This window comes from Argopecten irradians, chromosome 14 (genome assembly GCF_041381155.1).
Source record: "Argopecten irradians isolate NY chromosome 14, Ai_NY, whole genome shotgun sequence".
Classification (NCBI taxonomy): Eukaryota; Metazoa; Mollusca; class Bivalvia; order Pectinida; family Pectinidae; genus Argopecten; species Argopecten irradians.
Window position 1 is genome coordinate 14,623,584 of NC_091147.1, and position 22,903 is coordinate 14,646,486.

Genomic DNA, 22,903 nt, shown 5'->3' on the forward strand with positions numbered 1-22,903 from the left:
ATCTGTGTAGTAGCTGGTGGCTACCTCTTTATCATTTAACAATACATCAGGCCTCAAATATAAAGAGCAGTATGATATTTGCCTAGCCAATATGCAGCTTTATGCACCGACGTCCTAACAGAATATACACTGCCAATACGGCGTGGGTTTCGAGATCCCAGAAGGACGTGTGTAAAGTACGATTTACCATCGATTAGTCCAACAATCGACATTAAAATCGTACTCAACCAACATCGTTTTAGGATCTAAAAAACCAAAAACCCCCCCCCCCCCCCCCCCCCCCCCCCCCCCCCCCCCCCCCCCCCCCCCCCCCCCCCCCCCCCCCCCCAGCCCCCCCCCCCCCCCCCCCCCCCCTCCCCCCCCCCACCCCCCACCCCCCCCCCCCCCCCCCCCCCCCACCCCCCCCCCCCCCCCCCCCACCCCCCCCCCCGCCATCATAACCTTTGGTCACATTACAACCCGGTCAGCAGAATCACACTAATGTCCACGTGTCTACATTCATTAGTAATAATGAAAATCTGTACAACTGTATTGCTCACTTCAAACTCTTTTAAACACTCTATCACTGTTCCAACTGTCTTAGACACACAGTTCTGTTGTCATCCAACAAAGTTTTCAAATAATAAATAATTGTTCTAATTTCCAGCTTGGTAAAACTATAATGACTAGGGTCAATTTTTCTTGCGTTTGAGCTGTTTGTTTTGTTGCTCTTGTTCCTGCTGATAAGCCTGAATTAATTGTTCTTCTACCTCTGGCTTCATCGGACAGTAGCGACTGTATTCCATAGTAAACTCCCCTCGGCCCTGGGTCTTCGCTCGCAACTCTGTCATGTACCCAAACATGTTATTGAGCGGAGTCTACAAAAGAATGAAAATTGAAACAAAATGTACTTGGAATGAATTAAATTCACAGAAAGTTCTCATTATAAAGAAACTATGAAAACAATCTTTAATCAAAGATGCTCAACATTGTCAGACTAAGTTTTCTGGATTCATCTCATTATTACATATGTACAAATGTAGTAAGATAAAGTGATCAATATGCATAAGAAATCAATAAAGAAACATACAGTACATTATTTTCATTTTTTAGTCTTCATTTATCATACGTAAAAATTAAATTAAGTCCTCAAAAGACCATTTGCCAAATCCCCTCTTCCATAACTAAATACACAAAGATTGCAAGATAGCTTGACATATACATATCATTAATCTACGCATCAGGTGGTCTATGTGAATGTCATAAAATGTAATTAATGCTTGATTATATCCCAGGCAAATTTTCCTAACCTGAAATTGACCAGAATTTCATATGAATCAAAACATGAGTCTTTGTTAATAAAACACAAACAGTACAAAGTAATATCTTTTTGACAAAAGACTAATATTGCGTGTTTCTGTAGGTCATAAGAAATAATATTTAACAAATTTTCAAGCTATACAGGGGATGATAATGAAGAATTTAACTCACCAGTTTTCATGGCAGCCTCTCCAGCCTGTTGGAAAGCCCAGTCACTAGAATCCACCTGATGAGCCATACCTGTGGACAGGTGTAACAATTAACAATTACTACCCTTAGCATATCAATAGTTTTACATTTTGTTGCTAAACAATCAACATTTTATCACATCCATGCTTGGCCTTTTCCAGAAACACCTTTCACATTTCTAGTTCTATAATCATATCTTGTCTATCTAGAGACAACTTGAGATTTTTTGTGAAATATAAATGTCCCTGTCTCAAAGGCTCTGAGTGAAGCTTTGAGAAAATTGGAGAAGAATGGTACGCAACAAAACTATTTCCCATTCACGTCATTTCATGATGGGGGCATAATTTTTTTTTAGAAAATATTGAAATCCATAGATAGATCATATTGCAAGAAAATAATCTTGTTCTAATTCTGCCTTTTCTGAACAAAGATTACAAACAGGTCTAGACGACTAGATGCTCTCCTCCAAAATCAAATAACGCTATCATATATACAATATATTACTAACCATCAGTTAACCGGATCATTATTCCAGACGCTTTGTAACCACTTAGTAGTCCTTTCTTACAAGCTTCTCTGAAACCCTGTAAATAGAAAAGAGTTTTTTTAAATGTGTGAAAAAAAATTTGTTCTCATAGAATCATTTAAACTATGATACATGTCTAAACAGAAACAGATTTTAATTTTTAAAATATAACACTGTGAAATGAGTTTGATTATCGTATCTATTAAATATCCAAAGTTATTAGCTTGCCCATTAATAAACATCAAATTGAATGTTCTTATAACATACTCATGATCACAAGTTAATGTATTCATGAATATGACGAAATTTATGCAAAATGTATCATACATATAGTAGCAACAGAAAGATAACAAGAGATCCCAGCCGGATCTTGGCGCCCACCAAAGAATGATCTATGTTTGACAATGGAAAGACGGATCTTTTCTCTGCTTTTCAAACTTTGGCTACATCCAAAATATAAAAGTTGAGACAGATTGCTTTAGTATTTTCTGAAAAATAGCGGAAACAAAGTTCATTTATCAAAATTCCAGATGGCAGCCTGTCGGCTATCGTGTTCACCAAATGGTCCCCAAATGCAATATGCACAACTAGGGTCCTACGGCAACATGCACTTGAATTTTAAGACAAATCCCTTTAACAATTTCTGAGAAATAGCGGTAACAAACTTGAACAATCAACATTCAAGATCGCAGCCTGTCGGCCACTTTGTTCACCAAATTGTCCCAAAATGCAATATGTGCAACTAAGGACCTAGAGCAACGTTAACATGCACATAAATATAAGACAGATCCGTTCAGTTCTTTCTGCGAAATAGCAGAAACAAACTTCAACTATCAAAACCCAAGATGGCGGCTTGTCGGCCATATTGTTCACCGATCGGTCCCAAAACACATGATGCACAACTAAGGCCCTAGGGCAACCTATATGTAAAGTTTGAGACAGATCACTTCAATACTTTCTAAGAAATAGTGGTAACAAACTTCAACTATCATAATCCAAGATGGCGGCCTATCGGCCATCTTGTACACCGATCAGTCCCAAAATGAAATATGCACAACAAGGGCCCTAAGGAAACCTAATTGTGAAATTTCAGACTGATCCCTTCAACATTCTCTGAGAAATAGCAATAACAAGAATGTTAACGGACGAAAGGACAGACGGATGAGGGACCACGGACGACAAGGGATTTGAATAGCCAACCATCTGATGATGGTGGGCTAAAAAGTTGATACACTTCACAATGTTAATTTACTTACCTTTTCAATGGCAAAAATAAAATTCTTGGGTATAGCTGTTCCCATAGTTTCGTCTTGAAATACAATCTTGGTATTTTCATGTGGAGGTAGAGGCTAAAAATCATAAAGATGATAATATTATAACAATAATCTCATTTTCACATCAGAATATTTTATTACCAAATGTTATAGACAATGGAATTTGGGCAACAGACAACATGCCTATTCACACACTCTCCCTATCAAAGCTCATGAATCTCACAATCATTGCAGCAGAAGACGTTGAAATAGTTGTCTAAAGTGCTTATAGTTAATTTTCCCACCCATGTAATAATTTTGCAAGTTACACAATATATGTTTAGACCAGATGGTGACATCAATTACAAAGTAATATAGAAAATGAAATGACATCAGGAACTGCAAATGACAGCTAAGATTTTTAGTTTGTTTTTTTTTCTTTTTAAAAAAGAGAAACAAAATCTGACATCACAATTTTGAAATATTTTGCAAATTTCAAATTTTCATTCAAGAGTGAAAAAAAATAACAAAAATTTCCATAATTACTACAAAAACATATACATGTAATTCTAAATTTATTATCATATGATTTCAAATATATATCAACGTTTGAACTTTAAGTTAGTGATTTTTTTATGATACACATATCAAATGTAAACATTGACTAATTCAGATCATAACAGGAATGTAAACATTATGAATAGTCGGTCCTCAGACTAACACCAACGTGTACCCACCTCTACTGAGCCTATGACTTTAGCATACTCTCCTCGGCCTCCTGACTGCTTTTTGTGTAAATGCTCAAATCTGAAGAAAAATGTTAACATGAATGGGTGACCCATATTGCTCAACGTTTCTGTAACAGATCACTGATCTGTGCTGAACATATACTGACTTTTATAAAAACCAGAGATGTAACAACACTTTGTCGGGACAATGTCAAGATCAATTTATGCAAGTTTTGGCCAAATTGCACTGGTAGAACTTGAGAAGAAGTTCAAAATGTGTTTTCATGATGACGGCTGTGGCGGCCATCTTGGATTATGGATTGACCTGAAAAATAACAACACTTTGTCGGGACCATGTCAGAATCATTTCAGGCAAGTTTCAGGCAAGACGATAATGCCTATAGGTCATCCTGACCCTTTGCATCAAATGACCTAAAAATTGGCCTGGAGATGTGGGTTTCAAGTTTTTCTTTTTTTTTTGAAAATGACTATTAACTTACCTATAGTATTCATATTATTCATATTTAATAAATATTTATAGGAATTTGTAGTCAAAGTGAAAATTAGTTGTTGATGAAAATGCCCTATCAAAATAGTTTCTGTCAGGAACAAATAATATTCATTATACCTCTATTTACATTGTCACTTCTACTATATAAACTAACCAAGGCAAAGTGAAGTATATGACTGTATAACTGACACCCAAAACGTGACCATTATGACGTCACTAATGTTGACATGGTGACATCAAATGATCACCGTCAAAATGGCTGTTCCATCTTGTGGATTAAATCATCGTTGATAAACGGTTTTCCTGGTCTAGCTTAAACAATGTTATATGTTAATGCAGAGACCCTAAAATGAGTTGATAATGTAAATATAAGCATTAAACTATCTTCCTATGGCATCTATGGTCTATATAGATGTCATAGCTTGCAAACAATCATCTCCATAATGCGCTAGTTCATTATGAAGATTGTCTGCAAAGCTTTGAAATCTATATAGACCATAGATTCCATAGGAAGACAGTTTAATTATTCTTTAATAATTACATTAATGTACCTGATAGTATGGTACCATTAAAATCATCCTATGAACTCATCTAAAACATGGTATCCTGCAGAGTTACAGAAATATCCTAAAATGGGGACAGATGAAAATAAATATATTCTAATCAGAAAATACTTACTCGACTTTGTTGGTAATTGTTTCTATGAATGCAACTCTGGGTTTGCCTAATACACACTTTGCATTAAATTCCCTTTCTAATCTCTGAAAGTACAAATTATCACAAATTGTCATGAGCACCGGCAGTTAACAGAAGCTAGCTGTAAGATAAGTTTCAATATTAATTTTGAAACATCAGAGCCTGAAAAAATAGATAGTTAAAAGACAGTTTTTGTGTTGAAAAATTCTTAATTACGAATTCATGAAATTTTAACTGATTTAAATTTAAATTTTAATAATAATTTATATTTCTTTAGTTGTTATAACAACATTATGAACTATAATTAAGTAAACACAACCATGGTTTGGTGCAATTACATTATGTGCAAAATTTCTAGCATATAATTTCAGAATTTGTGTACATGTACAACAAAACTTAAAATATGTACATTCACAAGGTGTTAAGAATAAAAAGATCAAAAACCAAGAAAGGAAGTGACTAGTATTAGCCATCAAGTAAATCTAAATATTGATGAATCTATTGTTAACAGATGTACAATATACCTGGGCATAAATATCTAGATGTAGTTCTCCCATTCCTGAGGCTATAGTCTCTTTATTCTCATCATCCCATTCAACACGAAATGTTGGGTCCTCCTTCGTGAACCGACTAATTCCTTTGGAGAAATTCTCATTGGACTTTTTGTCGACAGGTTTGATTGACATCGATATCACAGGGTCTGGTACATGCATACTTTCCTGGAAAAGAAATCAGTTACAATGCACTTCTTCAAGAAATCAGTTACAATACACTTCTTCAGGAAATCAGTTACAATACACTTCTTCAGGAAATCAGTTACAATACACTTCTTTAGGAAATCACTTACAATACACTTCTTCAGGAAATCAGGTACAAATACACTAAAATTAAGTTTCTGGTAAAAGACTTATTTCTCTAAAAAGGCTACTTTTAATATATCATGAAGAATTTCAATCTATTATCATGACAGCTGTGTAAAGACTATATGCTATAGATATTTAAGCATTTAACTATCTTCCTATTGAATCTCTATAGTCTTTATATATGCCAGAGCTTTGAAGAGCTCACTACAGAATCTTTAGTCTTTATATATGCCAGAGCTTTGAAGAGCTCACTGCAAAGCTCTTTGAGATAGTTTAATACATATATTTAAATTGTTAACTCATTTTCGGGGTCTCTGCATCAACATTGTTTAAGTTAGACCAGGATGTCGTTTATCAACGACAATCAAATCCACAAGATGGGACAGCCATTTTGATGGTGATCAGTTGATGTTACCATGTCAATATGGCATCATAATGGTCACGCTTCAAGTGTCAGTATACCCCCATATACTTCACTAGATATTTATTTACAACTTACCATGGAGAGATGGGTGTTGCCCTTGGTAACAAAAGTATCACCACTTGCACAGTCTATTCCAAACAGGGCAGATATATCACCAGCGTACGTATAGTTCAGATCCTACAAAAATATTATAGATTTAACATCAAGGTCAGATCCTACAAATTAAATGTTATTGACAGATCCTACAAATTAAATGTTATTGACTTTGTTTGCATACAGTTTTTTTTTATTAAGGATGTCTGAGCTGCTGCTACATTTTGTAATTAAAAGGGTGTAGCTTTGTAAATAAACCAATACTCAGTAGGCTGAAAAAATGCACCAATGAAAAAATGGTTCATAAAAACATAACCAATATAAGAATAGAGAACTTCCAAGAACAGATCTACTTGTGTTAGTGAAGAAATGCAGGGCTTTTTCTACACTGCTTTGGGAATGGGGCCTGTGGCTTTGAATTTGGGAAAATGGAGTGCCAAAACCAAAATTTGGGAAAATTATGAAATATGAAATAAAACATAACAATTAAGATTTTTTATTTCCAGTGTAATTCATTTACTTTTTTGAAGCCAATTCACAAATATTTAAAGCTTTAACCAACTAAGTTCATTTTTGGATAGTTTTCAAGAAACTTTGATTTTGGGAAATTTACTGTTGAACTGGGAAAAATTTAGAGGTTTGCCATGGGGAATGGGGCCAATTTTTGACCCCAAATCATGCTGAAAAAAGCCCTGAAATGGTATTAGGGATTCTGATCTATATCAATTCTGATGTGGAGCTTATATAGCAATGCAACTATTGCCTTAAAGTTAGACTAACCAATAAGGCTAAGAGCCTTGAAATCTCTATTGGTGGAATATCCACTGATAAAACTACACGAGATTAGGTTGATTCACCTAACCAGCTAGGAACCAATCTAGAACTGCTTAATCTTTTATATCATACCAGAAATATATGTATATTTTGTTTCTGATTATACAGAGTGGATATCAATGTCAATAAAAGAAGTTGTATTAATAATTGTGACCATTTTTTTGTACCTCCAGTTCATCAGCATTCATGCGGCCAAGTCGTGGTACACGGACTTTCTTGCCCGTCCTGGTATTGTACAGAGTGTCTCCCCTGTTTAACATTCCCTGGTAACACCTCATGTAAGTCAGCTGTCCAAACCTACCGGCCTATAGTAAGACAAAACAACAGGTACTGAGTTAATCTAAATACACTGCTGAGCCTGCTTTTTATGTGACAAAAAGTTCAAAATTTATTTGGAGGTTTTAATTTTTGCAATCATATCATATTCCCCAAATATCGCAAAAATATCACATATACCTGCAAAAAAAAAACAAACAAAAAAAAACAGTTATACATGTACTATAGGCAGATGGTTTTCTACATATAAAATAGAAAATATTTGACTTCCGATATTTCAATATTAAAAGAATTATTTTATTTGAAAGTATTCTTAATTTGAAATGTAAACAAACCTCTAATTTAAATGCCAGTCCAATGAATGGATTTTCGTTTGTTCTTTCTGGCTTCATAAGCACTTTGACTTCTTTCCTGAATCAGAAAATTATCCAAATATCATATAATTGAAAAAATAAATATTTTTCTAGCTAAATTAAACTAACATTTCCATTTTTATATATAAAATTAGCTAAGAAATTCTATAAACATACTAGTATGTTAGTCAATATCAATGCATGCATGTAATCTATAATTATGATTAATTCATTTTGAATTATTTTTTATACAACATAAAATTGATTACAAAAACATCCAAAAATCGAATGTAGACATTAAATGTCTTTAACACATATCTGACAAGTACATACCAGTACATTTTCTGTAAAAACTTATTTCCACAGTGATTTAATTTCCCAATCTTTTGCTTGACCACTTTTCCACAACAATTGAATTTTGCTATTACAAATCATACAGTTTAACTGCAACTATATGTTTAACACTTTTTTGTAGCTTTTAATTTTTGCGATTTCAATTTGCCCATAAAATACAAGAAATTAACTTGAACACAAGATAAATTGGTTTACAAATACTGAAGAGGATTATTTTTAAATTACTGGTATTCAGGTTGAGATTCAAACAGATATTCATTAACATTTTACTACTATACTGCTCTACACTCATTATTCCCTTAGAAAACAGTCTTATTATCTTAACCCATTCTCTTATTACTTTAACCAAGTCACCCCTGAAATTTCGTTATGGATTGTTCCGGTCCTTGAATAAGACCAGTCCATATGTGTCTTTAGGGGTAAATATGAAGCCTTACCCTTCCACGGTATTGTCTATGCAGAAGTTGTCTACCTCCGTAGGATTAGGTAGGTATCGCACCACAGCATCTAACAAGGGTTGTACCCCTTTGTTCTTCAGAGCAGATCCCAACATCACTGGGGTAAATTTCCTTTTTAGGCAAGACCTTCTAATGGCATCCTGTAACATACCATTATAACATTTTCCGTCAGGCTTTATTTTAAATCATGTAAAACATTCAATTTGGCTCATATAATGCTTAAATATTAAATTTTCATTTTTAAAAATAATAGATTAATTTTGTATATAAATATGAAAATTAGTGTCAAAACATGACATTTTTTAGATTTATAAACAAATATGAAAATTAGTGTCAAAACATGACATGTTTTAGATTTATATACAAATATGAAAAATAGTGTCAAAACATGACATGTTTAGTTTTAATTTCTTTTCTTCAAACTAACGTACAACACTTAATAACAGAACAATATTTCTAATAAACTTTCTTTGGTCTCCCTTTATTATAGTAAGAGTTTCTGAAATATACATTTATTTTTTTCATTCCAAGATGTTCTATGGAGACTATATTAATATGCAGATTTTTTCATTGTAATTATTATAACAAGAAAAACATCTTGAATATACTGACATGAATTTCTTCATCTGTTGGAACCTTCTCTTCGAGGAAAATGTCCGCTAGGTACTCATCACCATCTGCTACCATTTCTGTAAAGATTTAAATTAATACAATGTAATGGCCTATGTTTGTTCATTCCACAATTAAAGACTAGGTGTGGGCTGTCACAACTTGATCGTCATATGTAGTATTATTTATTGATACCACTAAATTTCAATATACATGTATATATATATATATGTATATATAAAATAAAAGTCAACGACTTTCCTCTTGTACATTCACCATTTCATGATGGCTCTTCAGGAGTAGAAATGTTTATATAAAGACTTGTGATAGTTTGCTTTGGAAAACATTTCTACTCCTGAAGAGCCATCATGAAATGGTGAATGTACAAGAGGAAAGTCGTTGACTTTTATTTTTTATATATTCAACTCTACATGGACACGTACTTTTTTCTTGGTATATATATATATATATATATACATACACTGTATTGGACTATATATTAGTACCACTGAAGTCAATACATTAGGGTTTCATTAGTTCAATGTCCTATTAACAGCCAGGGTCATGTAAGGACGTGCAGGGTTTGTTGATGAGGGTATGCTGGAGTACCCGGAGAAAAACCACCAACCAGTATCTGGCAACGGCCCCACATGGGATAAGAACTCGCTACCTAGAGGTAGAGGACTTGTGATAGTATTTTAGACATTTTAACCACATGTAAACAACAGCCCCAATACATGAAGTCAATACATGTATATTGTATTTTGATTATCAATTTTGTAATTAAATGGAGCAACTGCAGAAATGTTTTATTCTAACTGCAATACCTGTTACTGTCTCATGAGTTATTTGACTAATGGAGTATTTATGACTTAATTATCATTTTATTTTCAATATACATGCATAATGAAAGATAACTAAAATGTTGCTCTCGTTCTACAATACTGATTTCATTATTACATCACAACATCCATTTCAAGTATTGTAATACATGTATATGCAATATAAATTCAAAACTGCTTGCAGCACTCATCCCTAACAAAGACAAGACAATGAAAACAAAGAGAAAAAGAATCCTTTTTTTGTACAATTTCTACATCCTTTATAACCTTATCTTGATTTGGTACCTCTTTTGATACTGATAGAAAATGTAACATTGATTTTGCAAAACAGAACACAAACTCCAAACTTCCCTCAGACCTTAACTATAGGCTAGTAACCTCACAACTCCAAACTTCCCTCAGACCTTAACTATAGGCTAGTAACCTCACAACTCCAAACTTCCCTCAGACCTTAACTATAAGCTCCTGTCTAGTAACCTTACAACTCCAAACTTCCCTCAGACCTTAACTATAGGCGGCTAGTAACCTTACAACTCCAAACTTCCCTCAGACCTTACCTATAGGCTCCTGTCTAGTAACCTTACAACTCCAAACTTCCCTAAGACCTTACATATAGGCTCCTGTCTAGTAACCTTACAACTCCAAACTTCCCTCAGACCTTACCTATAGGCTCCTGTCTAGTAACCTTACAACTCCAAACTTCCCTCAGACCTTACCTATAGGCTCCTGTCTAGTAACCTTACAACTCTAAACTTCCCTCAGACCTTAACTATAGGCTCCTGTCTAGTAACCTTACAACTCCAAACTTCCCTCAGACCTTACCTATAGGCTCCTGTCTAGTAACCTTACAACTCCAAACTTCCCTCAGACCTTACCTATAGGCTCCTGTCTAGTAACCTTACAACTCCAAACTTCCCTCAGACCTTACCTATAGGCTCCTGTCTATAATCTTACAACTCCAAACTTCCCTCAGACCTTACCTATAGGCTCCTGTCTAGTAACCTTACAACTCCAAACTTCCCTCAGACCTTACCTATAGGCTCCTGTCTAGTAACCTTACAACTCTAAACTTCCCTCAGACCTTACCTATAGGCTCCTGTCTAGTAACCTTACAACTCCAAACTTCCCTCAGACCTTACCTATAGGCTCCTGTCTAGTAACCTTACAACTCTAAACTTCCCTCAGACCTTACCTATAGGCTCCTGTCTAGTAACCTTACAACTCCAAACTTCCCTCAGACCTTACCTATAGGCTCCTGTCTAGTAACCTTACAACTCCAAACTTCCCTCAGACCTTACCTATAGGCTCCTGTCTAGTAACCTTACAACTCCAAACTTCCCTCAGACCTTACCTATAGGCTCCTGTCTAGTAACCTTACAACTCCAAACTTCCCTCAGACCTTACCTATAGGCTCCTGTCTAGTAACCTTACAACTCCAAACTTCCCTCAGACCTTACCTATAGGCTCCTGTCTAGTAACCTTACAACTCCAAACTTCCCTCAGACCTTACCTATAGGCTCCTGTCTAGTAACCTTACAACTCCAAACTTCCCTCAGACCTTACCTATAGGCTCCTGTCTAGTAACCTTACAACTCCACTCAGACCTTACCTATAAGCTCCTGTCTTGTCTCCTCAGCTTGTGTCCTCATGTCCTGGGGAATTTCTTCCTCCACAACTTTAAGACTGAAAAATTAGGAACAGTATATTTAAAGAAAAATGTACAGGACCAGGCATTCCAAACATCTACCCAGGGCTATAACTTTTGGTTAAAACCCACTATAGTTTACTAATCATATAAATTACTACATATGAAATAACGCTTGTTCTTAGGTCTGAAAAATAGGGATAGGTGCCTTTTTAATTGGTTATTCTAAAATCTGATATAGTGAACTTCTATTGATATTAGCAAAAATGCTGTGACTTCATATTTCCGTGTTTTATTAATCATTTCATACATGCATAATGAAGTATAGATGTGATTTGCTTTGGAATTCATGAATCAGAAAAATCATAAATGAAAATGCTCTTTGAATTTGGTGTTTCAAATTATGCGAGGCAGAAATAGGGTTCTGCATTTAATTCCAAATGTTCTTCATGGATGGTGATAAATTAATTAATTTTAAAATCACACATTTATTCCAACATGTATTATAAAAGTAACTAGAAATATGTCTGTTAGTGCTCACTAAATACTTCCTAACCTTAATTTCCGCTATGAAATCATCCTCTGCAACAGGTGTACTGACTCATTTGTATGTTATAAACTAAATCCCAAAGTTGATGACAAAAAATAACCAGAATACGTAATTTAATGACACTGAAAATGGACGAAATTCGGGTTCTCGGCTGTACTGTAATGGCTGCCGTGGGCTTGGGGTAATCTACGAAAGCAAATGTTTAATTTTGCACTAATCACACAACGTAAAGTGTTTTATCAAGAAACACTTCGAAAGCAGTAATTGCTTATAATTACATTTTGAGGGACTTTGAATTTAATTTGTAATTTCAAGTTGATATTTGCAATATATCTGTTAATGTTTATACGTAATGGCGACCGTGTTTTCTCGTAGCCGTCGAAAATGGAGTATAAACAGAGTAAAATATATGAATACTATATGTTTAAATTTGTATAGTATTATAAAATATTTTTATTTACACTTTTTGAAATGCAAATAACGCAATAGTTCTCGGATTGGCGTACTATTTATTACAATAAAATGTAAACAAACATCGCAAGCCGCTGTGTTCCCACAATGTTTATGTGTACAGATATAAGAGTTGTACCTTTGAGCGCCCGGATGTACCTTTGTGTGACGTCATCGCCATCTTTTCTGAAATCTCCTATAGGCTCCTGTCTAGTAACCTTACAACTCCAAACTTCCCTCAGACCTTACCTATAGGCTCCTGTCTAGTAACCTTACAACTCCAAACTTCCCTCAGACCTTACCTATAGGCTCCTGTCTAGTAACCTTACAACTCCAAACTTCCCTCAGACCTTACCTATAGGCTCCTGTCTAGTAACCTTACAACTCCAAACTTCCCTCAGACCTTACCTATAGGCTCCTGTCTAGTAACCTTACAACTCCAAACTTCCCTCAGACCTTACCTATAGGCTCCTGTCTAGTAACCTTACAACTCCAAACTTCCCTCAGACCTTACCTATAAGCTCCTGTCTAGTCTCCTCAGCTTGTGTCCTCATGTCCTGGGGAATTTCTTCCTCCACAACTTTAAGACTGAAAAATTAGGAACAGTATATTCAAAGAAAAATGTATAGGACCAGGCATTCCAAACATCTACTCAAGACTATAACTTTGGGTTAACACCCACTATAGTTTACTAATTATATAAATTACTACATATGAAATAACGCTTGTTCTTAGGTCTGAAAAATAGGGATAGGTGCCTTTTTAATTGGTTATTCTAAAATCTGATATAGTGAACTTCTATTGATATTAGCATGCTGTGACTTCATATTTCCATGTTTTATCATTTCATACATGCATATTGAAGTATAGATGTGATTTGCTTTGGAATTCATGAATCAGAAAAATCAGAAATGAAAATGCTCTTTGAATTTGGTGCTTCAAATTATGTGAGGCAGAAATAGGGTTCTGCATTTAATTCCAAATGTTCTTCATGGATGGTGATCAATTAATTAATTTTAAATCACACATTTATTCCAACATGTATTATAAAAGTAACTAGAAATATGTCTGTTAGTGCTCACTAAATACTTCCTAACCTTAATTTCCGCTATGAAATCATCCTCTGCAACAGGTGTACGTATCACTTTCGCTCATTATCCTTGGGACTATTGCAAGGAGATGGTTTACGCCCTTGGTGCATTGTAATAAATACTTTCCGTTACTTCATCAGAACTTTCAATGTGAAATTACTTTGAAGTTCTTTGTTACATAAAAATGTGTTGATTATCATAGTGATATTGATACTTGTTTCGTTGTTCAAAATAGTCGTCCGCTAGAACACCGTCCAGTCTCTGTGCACGTGGTGACTTACCTGTGTCATGCTTGAACGTCTTTCTGGGGTATATTAGATCTAGAGCTCAGACACTCAGACTGATATTTTATAATGTGTTTTTTTATTCTGTTTCTCTCACGCAAAGCTGTGTAGTTTTATAAATACTAATTAGAATTGCAGCAAATGCGGTTTATGGTCAAAGGGTTTAGTAAGCGATAGTGCAACGTACACCTAGGACCTAGGATGATGTGAAATAAATTAAAAATATGGCTGGTACTTAAAGTTATCCGTTTCGTCACTTTCTTTTATCCACTATATAAACCTGAATTGCATTGTATTGTTCCGGAAGCTTTGATCAGATGCTTAGAATATCGTGACCAATGTAAGAGTTTGTGTGATACGCTGCATGAAGTTTACACAAAACAAATGTGTTTAGCACTGTGAAATGTCACTGTTGTTAGTGTATAGTAGATTATCGCTGACAAGTATATCTTAATATATGTTTTTAAAAGTTTTGTGTCACTAAATCAAGGCAAAATCTATTAAACGCTAAAAGACACTGACTTTCCGTATCGCCTGCGCAGTTTGAATCTGCGCATAGCGGATGTACACAGACTCTACATCAGACAAGGAAAATTATAGTACGAGTACACTCGTACTTAAATTAACTTTCATACGTTCACTCACCCCATTGGACCGTCAAAATAGACTGCCTTCCTCCCAATAACATCAATGATACCTTCGTGGTCCTTTTCAAGCCCAACTGGCAGATGTAGCAAGGCAGCATTGTGTTTTAACTTTGATCTGTAAAATCATCATTCAAAAAAACACATGCAAACTTCCATGATGATCATCATCCGCAACATTATTACCAATTAACATTAAGCATTGATTGCGATAATAATTTGGTCTTTCGTTGTATAGACCAAAAACCAAATTATACTCTGCATCATTCTTTCATTAAATCAACAACTGTATTGTCTTGTATTTCTTACACATCTATAGTTAGCCCGAGATACTCTGGCCCTGACACCAGACTTGGACATTATGACAGATAGATGTCTGGTTTAGGGCCAGAGCGCAGTAGTACTCGAAAACCTGGAATAAGCCGACACCGTTTGGTATCGGGCCAGGTACTCTCCGATTCAGACTACTTACAAAATATTACCACCGAGAATCGCCACTTACCTTGGTCTTTTCAACAAATGAATAATTTATCTACTCATTGCCATCCATTTCATAACGCATGCACGTTCTATTGTGTCAACACAGTAGTTTCTTTTCCGCAACTTTAAATTTCCCTCGTCGTCGTCGCCATTTTCTCGTATTATGCAAATCATCTTTAATCTCGACGGATTGCTATATTTGGGTAGATATGATATTCATTTGTTGTATAGACTTTCATTTGTTGTATAGACTAAGTTTAGTGGTGCTTCTCGGTGGTCAGTCTGAATCAGAGAGTACCTGGCCCAATACCAAACGGTGTCGGCTTATTCCAGGTTTTCGAGTACTACTGCGCTCTGGCCCTACACCAGACATCTATCTGTCATAATGTCTAAGTCTGGTGTCAGGGCCAGAGTATCTCGGGCTAATCTATAGTATATCAGATACAGAATTAAGAAAACATGAGAAAATTAATTAACATATTTCAACCATCAGAGTATAATTTTTAACTGCCAATCACAAGACATGAAGAGTTTTTACAGACTCAGTTCAAGATTCTTACCATTGACGTATAGATATTCTCGTGTTTTGAGCACTCCCTAATGGTTGAAAGTCTGTCTGTTGCCCAACCAACCACCATCCTCTAAATATATATAATAGTAACCCTTTCGATATTGAAAATGACAAACCAAAGGATCGCGATTCTCCTGTAAAGTACATATAAGTTAGAATACATGTAATATAATGTCCCTGGGCCTAACCTTAGCTGGTTGAGAACTCTATATGGATTGGCTCCCGTTCGGTCCAGTTTATTGACAAATGCCAGACATGGGACTCCGTATCTCTTCATCTGTCTGTGTACCGTGAGTGTCTGAGACTGGACCCCACCAACCCCACACAGGACAAGGACGGCCCCATCAAGGACACGTAGTGCACGCTCCACTTCCACTGTGAAGTCTATGTGGCCGGGCGTGTCTATGATGTTTATGTTGTGGCCTTGCCAGTTCACATAAGTTGCAGCAGACTGGATGGTAATACCCCGTTGTCTTTCTAACTCCATAAAATCCATCTTAGCTCCAACATTATCTTTGCCCTTAACCTGAATGTGTAAAATTACCGATTTAAGGTATAATCATGTACAGAGAATAAACTATACATGTATATTTATCCATCAGGACCATCACATTACAAATATTTGGTCTTCAGTTTCCTACAGTATATGACCTCCAGTTACCTACAGTATATGGCCTTCCGTTACCTACAGCATATGGCCTTCAGTTACTTACAGTATATGACCTTCAGTTACCTACAGTGTATCCTTCGGTAACAAGTATTATATGGCCTTCAGTTAACAACAATATATGGCATTCACTTACTTAAAATATTCAGCCTCCAGTGACCTACAGAATATGACCTTCAGTTACCTACAATATTCGGCCTCCAGTTACCTACAGTATATGGCCTTCAGTTACCTACAATATTTGGCCTCCAGTTATATATATGTACAGTAATCGCCTTCAGTTACATTGTACCTACAATATTTGGCCTTCAGTTACCTGCAGTATATGGCCTTCAGTTACATACAATATCCAGCCTCCAGTTACCTACAGTATATAGCCTTCAGTGACTTACAGTATATGACCTTCACTTCAGTAACCTACAGTATATGGCCTTCAGTTACCTACAGTATATGACCTTAAGTTACTTACAGTATACTTCTTCATTTACCTACAGTGTACCATTCATGGTTACCAACAATATATGCCTTCAGTACCTACAATATATGGCCTTCACTTACTTACAGTGTATGACCTTCACTTCAGCAACCTACAGTATATGGCCTTCAGTTACCTACAGTATATGGCCTTCAGTTACCAACAGTATATGACCTTCAGTTACTTACAGTATATGACCTTCAGTTACCTACAGTGTATACTTCAGTAACAAGCAATATATGGCCTTCAGTTACCTACAATATATGGCATTCAGTTACTTACAGTATATGACTTCAGTTACCTACAGTTGGCCTTCAGTTACCTACAGTATATGGCCTTAAGTTACTACAGTATATGACCTTCAGTTACTTACAGTGTATACCTTCAGTTACCTACAGTATATGCCTTCAGTTACCTACATTATGACCTTCAGTTACTTACAGTATATGGCCTTCTACAGTGTACTTACAGTATATGACCTTCACTTCACAAACCTACAGTATATGGCCTTCAGTTACCTACAGTATATGGCCTTCAGTTTACCTACAGTATATGACCTTCAGTTACTTACAGTATATGACCTTCAGTTACCTACAGTGTATCCTTCAGTAACAAGCAATATATGGCCTTCAGTTACCAACAATATATGGCATTCAGTTACTTACAGTATGACTGTCAGTTACCTACAGTATATGGCCTTCAGTTACCTACAGTATATGACCTTCAGTTACTTACAGTATATGACCTTCAGTTACCTACAGTGTATCCTTCAGTAACAAACAATATATGGCCTTCAGTTACCAACAATATATGGCATTCACTTACTTACAGTGTATGACCTTCACTTCAGTAACCTACAGTATATGGCCTTCAGTTACCTACAGTATATGGCCTTCAGTTACCTACAGTATATGACCTTCAGTTACTTACAGTATATGACCTTCAGTTACCTACAGTGTATCCTTCAGTAACAAGCAATATATGGCCTTCAGTTACCAACAATATATGGCATTCAGTTACTTATAGTATATGACCTTCAGTTACCTACAGTATATGGCCTTCAGTTACCTACAGTATATGACCTTCAGTTACTTACAGTATATGACCTTCAGTTACCTACAGTGTATCCTTCAGTTACCAACAATATATGGCCTTCAGTTACCAACAATATATGGCTTTCAGTTACCTACAGTATATGACCTTCAGTTACATACAAAATGTACATGCACAGTAAGAGTACATAACATATTATAATCAGATGTTTCTTTCTTCAATGTTAATAATAATGTTAGAAACAAGAGGCCCATGGGCCTTAACGGTCATCTGCCTATTAGCACAATACAACGTAGTTGTTTAATGATTTTAGCATATTTGACCTCTGTGATCTTGAATGAAGATCAAGGTCATTCATTTGAACAAACTTGGTAGCTCTTCATCCCAGCATGTCACAGGTCCAATATCAGGTCTCTAGGCCTCCTAGTTATTCTAAAGAAACTGTTTAAAGATTTAAACCAATTTGACCCATGTGATCTTGAATGAAGGTCAAGGTCATTCATTTGAACAAATTTGGTAGCCCTTCATCTCAGCCTGCTGCAGGCCCAATATGAGTATCCCAGGCATTTCGGTTCTTGAGAAGAGTTTTTAAAGATTTTAGCCTATTTGACCCCTGCGACCTTGAATGAAGGTAAAGGTCGTTCATTTGAAAAAAGTTAGTAGCCCTTCATCGCAGCATACTACATGTCCAATATGAGTATGCTGGGCATTTTGGTTCTTGAGAAAAAGTTGTTTAAGCCTATTTGACCCCTGTGACCTTCAATTAAGACCAAGGTCATTCATTTGAACAAACTTGATAGCCCTTCATCCAGGCATGTCACAAGCCCAATTTCAGGTCTCTCAACTGGGTAGGCGTCTCAGTTATTCACAATACGTTGCTTATAGGATTTTTAGCCTATTTGACCCCTGTGACCTTAAATAAAGATCAAGGTCATTTATTTGAACAAACTTGGTAGCCCTTCATCCAAGCATATTACATGCCGAATATCAGTACCCTGGGCCTTCTGGTTCTCGAGAAGAAGTTGTTTAAAGATTTTAGCCTTTTTGACCTCTGTGACCTTGAATGAAGATCAAGGCCATTCATTTGAACAAACTTGAAATCCCTTCATCCAAGCATGTTACTGGCCCTATATCAGGTCTCTAGGCCTCCTAGTTATTCACAAGAAGTTGTTTAAAGGATTTTTAGCCGATTTGACCCCTGTGACCTTAAATGAAGGTCAAGGTCATTCACTTGACAAACTTGGTAGCCCTTCATCCCAGCATGCTACAGGCCAAATATTAGTACCCTGGGCCTTTTGGTTATTGAGAAGTCGTTTGAATTAAAAGTTTACGCACGGCGCACGACGACGGCCAGTGCATGATGACAATAGGTCATGCTGACCCTTAGAGTCAGGATGACCTAAAAATTTGTGTGCTATTTTTACATGCGAAAAATCAAATTAATGTTAATTCAAAATCTGCTCCTTTGTGAAAGAGAGAAACATGATTAAAATATTTACTAATAACTTGCTATCATTTAAAATAAGTCTTGTCACAGTTGAAAAAGTTTCTAATTTCATTCATATATATACCTCATGCATTTCTGCCAGTTTTCCAGTATAGAAAAGAAGTCGTTCTGTCAAAGTTGTTTTCCCCGAGTCAATGTGAGCAGAGATTCCGATATTTCTGATTTTGGTTACATCCTCCATAACATCCTAAAATTAAAAGAATGAATTAATGTTTTAGTTTGGCAAAATAAATATAACAATACATGTATGTATAAGGAAGAATTTTGATCATGATACAAACTTAATTACCATTATCAACCCAATAAGTGCTTAAATCCCTCCCCATTTTTCAGACTGAAATTCCACTTACTTTGAATTAAATGCAGACTGAAAACTTTGTTGGTTTTTTTTTTTTATAAATTTCTTTTTCAAATTTTTTTACGGCTCTAATTTTATGAAAGACAAGTCCAAATTTGTTTCTAGTAAGTGCAATAACCTGAGTTGCTTCAATTTTTTAAGCGCCCTGGGCACTTATTGGGTCGAATACGATCACACGGGGATGTCTTGTATCAAAAGTTTGAGATTTTACCGTTGCAAACAATCACATGCATTATATATTACAATGAGTATTGAGTATGTGTCTTAACAGATTCAGATAGTCTTTCTCTCTCACTCTATGATAATTTTTTTATGAATATTCTTTCATGTAGTGATACTTTTACATGGGTCTGCTACATATGCTACTTACTCCAAATGTTCTTCCTCCAGCATAGCAAGCCACTTGCATGTAGTTGCCCTACAACAAAAAAGTTTTATTTATTTTTTAAAAGTATATAATAAAACAAAATAATGAAAAAATATTTGTTTCAATTGTCTTTCAGGGATGTTCAAAAACTATCTATAAATTCTAAATGCAATCTGATTATATCATTTAACTTAAATGCATCTAACTGGATATCATATTTAGTACTTAAGTACACAGAGTGTACATACATGTACCTATACACATACCTATATAGTAAACCAAAAATTTTTCAAATTTTATTTTTTTAAATGGAAACATAAAATAAAATTGTTATTTTGTATAGTGGCAACATTTATTAGCTTACCACTAAGACGCTCATCATCACCGTATGAACAGTTCATATAAAATTAACAAGTGGCTTAGAGGGCCTGTATCGCTCACTCTTTTTTGTTGTTGTTTTTCTTTCTTTAGTAATTCTGTTATTTAGTAATTAGTGACTAAAAAATCACAGACAAATTGACCCCAAAATTTGTTTAATTTTGAATCCCAACCATATAATGATGCTATAAGATACAATACGAATATGCTATCTGATACATAGTTTCAGAGAGGAAGTAATTTATATGAAAATAGTAGCCTAATTAACATTTTTCGCCCCACGCCTAAGGCCCCAAGGTGTCAGCCATATCAGTTTTACAATTTGAAATCCCCATTTTATAAAGATGCTACCATTGCATTATGAGTGCTATCCCATGCTCAGTTGCAGAGAAGTTCTTAATATGGTAACAGCCAAATTGATCTCTTTTGACCCTACCCCTTTGCCCATGGGGAGTTACATTGTAGCCCCATCATTTGTACAATTTTGATTTTCAATCCTATATGATGCTACCATTACATTATGAGTGCTATCCCATGACCAGTTTCTGAGAAGAAGTTGTTTAAATGGAAAAAGCCAAATTCACCCCTTCTGACCCCGCCCCTCAGGCCCCCAGAGGTAAGCCTACCATTTGTACAATTTTGAATCCCTGCCCTATACAGATGCTACCATTGCATTTTGAGTGCTATCCCATGCTCAGTCGCAGAGAAAAAATCTTTTATATGGAAAAAGCAAAATTGACCCTTTTTGACCCCACCCCTCAGGCCCCCGAAGGGTCAGCCCCATCATTTGTACAATTTTGAATCCCCACCTTATAGGGATGCTACCATTGCATTATGGGTGCTATGCCATGCTCAGTTTCAGAGAAAAAGTCATTTATAAGGAAATAGCTAAATTGACCCCTTGTGACCCTGCCCCTTAGGCCCCTGGGGGTCAGTCCCATCATTTGTACAATTTTGAATCCCCACCCTATAAGGATGCTACCATTGGCTACCATTGCATATGATTGCTACGATACCATGCTTAGTTTCAGAGAAGTCGTTTACATGGTAATGGCCAAATTGACCCCTTTTGGCCCCACCCCTCAATCCCCTGGCGGGGTCAACCCCATCACTTGTATAATTTTCAGTCAGTAACCCATGCCACCAGTAAAATTTTGTTGAATTCTGACCAGCAGCTATGGAGAAGAAGTCTATTGTTGACAGACGGACGGACGCCGGATGCCATGGTATGGCATAAGCTCACCTTTAATGGTCCTTTGGACCAGATGAGCTAATAAAATGCCAAATTATCATAATGTGGGTCCGGTCCATATACAAGTAAATTATGTTTCCTGATGTCATCCTAAATTATGTGCATTATATAGTGAATATACTTTGTTTAACACGATAGCAAAATATACTCAAAAATGTAAGACTGATTCATCTAACGTCTGTTTGCAATATGCCCGTGTGCACTGCATAATGTGTTAATTGTTTCAAGAAACCACATGCCTGTCTAGAGCTACGTGACTTCGTATCTGTCACTTCATTGAAGAGTGAATCGTTGCAAAGGGTATATGGGAATAAGATATTTTAATATTGTTATTTGAACTGTGATATTAGACTATATCCGATTTTCATCAAAATATCAGCTGTTTACGTAAGCCGGTTCCTGAAAGTGATCTCAACTGCATTTGAGGCTCAAGTGTTTTTTATGTTTTCAACCTGTTGATGAGTTCTCACCTTGGGCAGCCTGGAGCACCCGATCCTGTGTAAACTTGAGCATGTTTTGGAAATCGATAATAACTTCATTTTCATTCAATGTTGTGATATTATTGTCCTGTTTCAGATGACATTGACTCCGTTTACATCTCCACACGTGCACCGGAAGTAATCGCATTCTACTACATTGTGAGCATGCGCATATTGATGGTAAAAAAATATATTTTTCCTAGATCTAGGCCTACCATCCTGTTGAAGGTTTGATCATTTGTTGCGTGTCATCACATAAATTTTCAAACTTTTATCAATGACCTTCCATCAGTAATTAATGCGATACGAAAGAGTGCTAATATCTTCCCTGTACCGAGATACAT

At 35.8% G+C, this 22,903-nt stretch overlaps 1 protein-coding gene across 1 annotated transcript; it reads right to left on the bottom strand.

Moving 5' to 3' along the window:
* Positions 1-671: 671 nt before the first annotated feature.
* Positions 672-22,811, bottom strand: LOC138307050 (elongation factor G, mitochondrial-like). The gene is made up of 19 exons (XM_069247674.1): positions 22,551-22,811; positions 20,454-20,501; positions 19,790-19,912; positions 16,212-16,549; positions 14,974-15,090; positions 11,918-11,991; positions 9,470-9,546; positions 8,837-8,997; positions 8,028-8,103; positions 7,584-7,721; positions 6,565-6,666; positions 5,727-5,921; positions 5,185-5,267; positions 4,005-4,074; positions 3,271-3,363; positions 1,997-2,072; positions 1,471-1,539; positions 1,138-1,163; positions 672-857 (listed from the first exon to the last, which is right to left on the bottom strand). Exons 1-19 carry the CDS (start codon positions 22,623-22,625, stop codon positions 672-674), a joined length of 2,127 nt encoding a protein of 708 aa, XP_069103775.1. The 5' UTR covers positions 22,626-22,811.
* Between the last annotated feature and the right edge of the window lie 92 nt (positions 22,812-22,903).